The sequence below is a fragment of the Acanthisitta chloris genome, unplaced genomic scaffold, assembly GCF_000695815.1.
Source record: "Acanthisitta chloris isolate BGI_N310 unplaced genomic scaffold, ASM69581v1 scaffold36504, whole genome shotgun sequence".
Classification (NCBI taxonomy): Eukaryota; Metazoa; Chordata; class Aves; order Passeriformes; family Acanthisittidae; genus Acanthisitta; species Acanthisitta chloris.
The window spans coordinates 951-3,479 of record NW_008669355.1 but is presented as its reverse complement, the minus strand read 5'-3'; the positions used below and the strand labels follow the sequence as shown (position 1 = coordinate 3,479).

Below are 2,529 nucleotides of genomic sequence, written 5' to 3'. Positions count from 1 at the left end.
CCATTCCCACTACACCCTCAGTACATCCCCACTGCATCCCAGCTGAATCCCAATTCCATCCCTACACCATCCTGAGTTCATCCTCACTGCATCCCAGCTGAATCCCAGTTCTATTTCCTCCGCATCAGTTCATTCCCATTGCATCCCAGCTGCTTCCCAGTTCCAGCCCCACTGCCTCCTCAGTTCTTTCCCATTGCAGCCCCATTGCACCCTTGTTGAATCCCCAGTGCATTCCCAATGCATCCTCAGTTTATCACCACTGTATCTTCACTAAATCCCCATTGCATCCCCATGACATCCTCACTACATCCCAGTCCATCCCAGCTTCATTCCAGTCCCAATCCAGCTGCAGCTCCACCATCCCTGCCACACACACGTGGTCAGAGCAGCAGCACTCCCTCCCCGCCGCTACCCCCAGACCAGCATTCCCAGTCTCCGTGGCCATTCCGTGCTCCCGGCACCGGCACAGCCCCGGGCAGGGCTGGGGGCATGGCCCAGCCGCCCCCTGGGCTCCGGTACCACGCGGCCTCGGCACCGTGGGTGCTTTTAAATTTACCTTTTCCTGCCAGGAGACTGTGACACAGGCTTTTAAAAATAGCATGTGCTGAGGCGACGCGCTCGGGGTGGTGTTGCTAAGGGAGAAATTCAATCCAAATCTAGGGCTGCGCCTTCCCATCCTACTTCCCATCCTTCCCAACTACTACGGCGCGCGCCCAAAATTAGGGCAGGCAGGGGCTGCCAGCCCGCGTGCTTCCATCTCCAGGGAGGAAAAAGCCCTTCTCCATCCTCAATCTGCACAGGGAAGGATACCCCATCCCAACTTGGCTCAAGGAAGGATGTTCCATCCCAACTCAGCTCAGGGAAGGATGCTCCATCCCAAATGTGCACAGGGAAGGATGTTCCATCCCAAATCAACAGAGCAAAGGACGCTCAGAGCCACATCCTTGTAAAAGTGACCCAGTCCGGGAGGAGAAGGGAATTTGGGATGTACCTAGTCGCCGTTGCGGAGGTCTCCGCCGCGGGTGCTGTTGGCGCACTCGGCGTCCTTGGTTTTCCGGTCGATCTCGCCCCCTTTGATCTTCTTGCGGGTCATATGGCCACGGAAGCTAGCCTGGATCTTGGCAGCTGCCGCATTGGCATCAGGATCGTCCAAAGGGATGTCCAGGATGTCCTCGTCCAGCTTTGTGCAGGCTCCCTCCTGACAGTGGCAACGGGAGGGTTACAGCTGGTGGGACTTCAAACAGGGCATCCCCCTCCCCAAATGAATCCGTTCAGGAAGGTCGTCAGTCAGTCTCTGTGCTAAAAATTGGGGTTAATTTCCTAAAAATTAGGTTTAATGATTAGAAATGAGTCCTTTGCCAAAAATGAGGAGGTTTTCTAAAAAACCCTTGCAGGTGTCCCGGGGGATTTGCAACCAAAGGTGCGGCAGTGGAATATGCTTCACCCCTTGCTCATCTCTAAATCCCACACTGGTCCACCTGGCTGCAAGAAGCCAGACCCCAGCCAGGTGGATGCTGCTTCCTGAGGTTTGTGATACAGAGAGAGGAGCATCCATGGGAGCAGAGGGTGCGTTCTGGGGGGGATTTTGGACAGAGTGGCTCCTACTGCACAAACTGAGCTGGTCATCCCTCAGTTTCCCTTCACATCCTGTTGCATCCTCCTGCATCTCTCCTCAGGGCTTTGGTTGAAAACACTGGGAAATCTGGGAGGAGGAAAAGCCCCCCTGCAAAAGGACAAGTCACTGCAGCCCACTCCACTCCTGCTGCATCCCATCAGAGCAGCTGGAGTCGGCACTGAGGTCAAGGGAAAGAAAAACCATAGGAAAAAGGAGTGAGATGGAAACAAGTTGACAGGGACTGCTCTGGTGTCAGCAGCCGTGGAGGTCAAGCCTTTGATTCCCCTCAAGGGCACTTGAAAGGACTTAAAGGAGTTTTGGGGGGTTCTCTGGAAGCCATAGTCTTTTGGAGGGGGATGCTCATCCTGTTGGAGTGTGCCACGGCTCTGGGAAGTTGCTCGGGTTGTTTTACCGGCATCAAAGGTGAGGGAAGCAAAGGAGCAGCAGTGGCTTAAGTGACAGGTCCGAGGTGGAAGTGATATGTCCAGAGTGGAAATGTTATAGCCAGGGCTGGAAATCCTATAGCCAAAGGAGAAATCCTATATCTAGGGGAAGGAAATCCTAGATCTAGGAAAGAAATCCTATATTCAGGAGAGAAATCCTATATATGGAGGGAGAGAGCTATATCCAGGGAAGAAATCCTATATCCAGAGGTAGGAAATCCTATATCCAGGGGAGAAATCCTATATACAGGCAGGAGAAACCTATATCCAGGGGAGAAACACTATATCCAGAGGGAGGGAATCCTATAGTCAGAGGAAAAATCCTATATTCAGGGAAGAAAACCTATATATGGGGGGGGGGGAAGGGGAATATCTTATATGCATGGGAGAAATCTTACATCCAAAGGAGAAATCCTATATTCGGAGAGAAGAGATCCTATATCCAGGGGAGAAATACCATATACAGGTGGA

General features: G+C 52.7%; 1 protein-coding gene across 1 annotated transcript; it reads right to left on the bottom strand.

Moving 5' to 3' along the window:
• Positions 1 to 991: 991 nt before the first annotated feature.
• NRGN (neurogranin (protein kinase C substrate, RC3)) lies at positions 992 to 1,198 on the bottom strand (the record flags this gene model as incomplete). The annotated part of the gene is made up of 1 exon (XM_009073282.1): positions 992 to 1,198. A coding segment is annotated over one exon (207 nt), but the record flags the coding sequence as incomplete, so codon positions are not given.
• Positions 1,199 to 2,529: the final 1,331 nt, after the last annotated feature.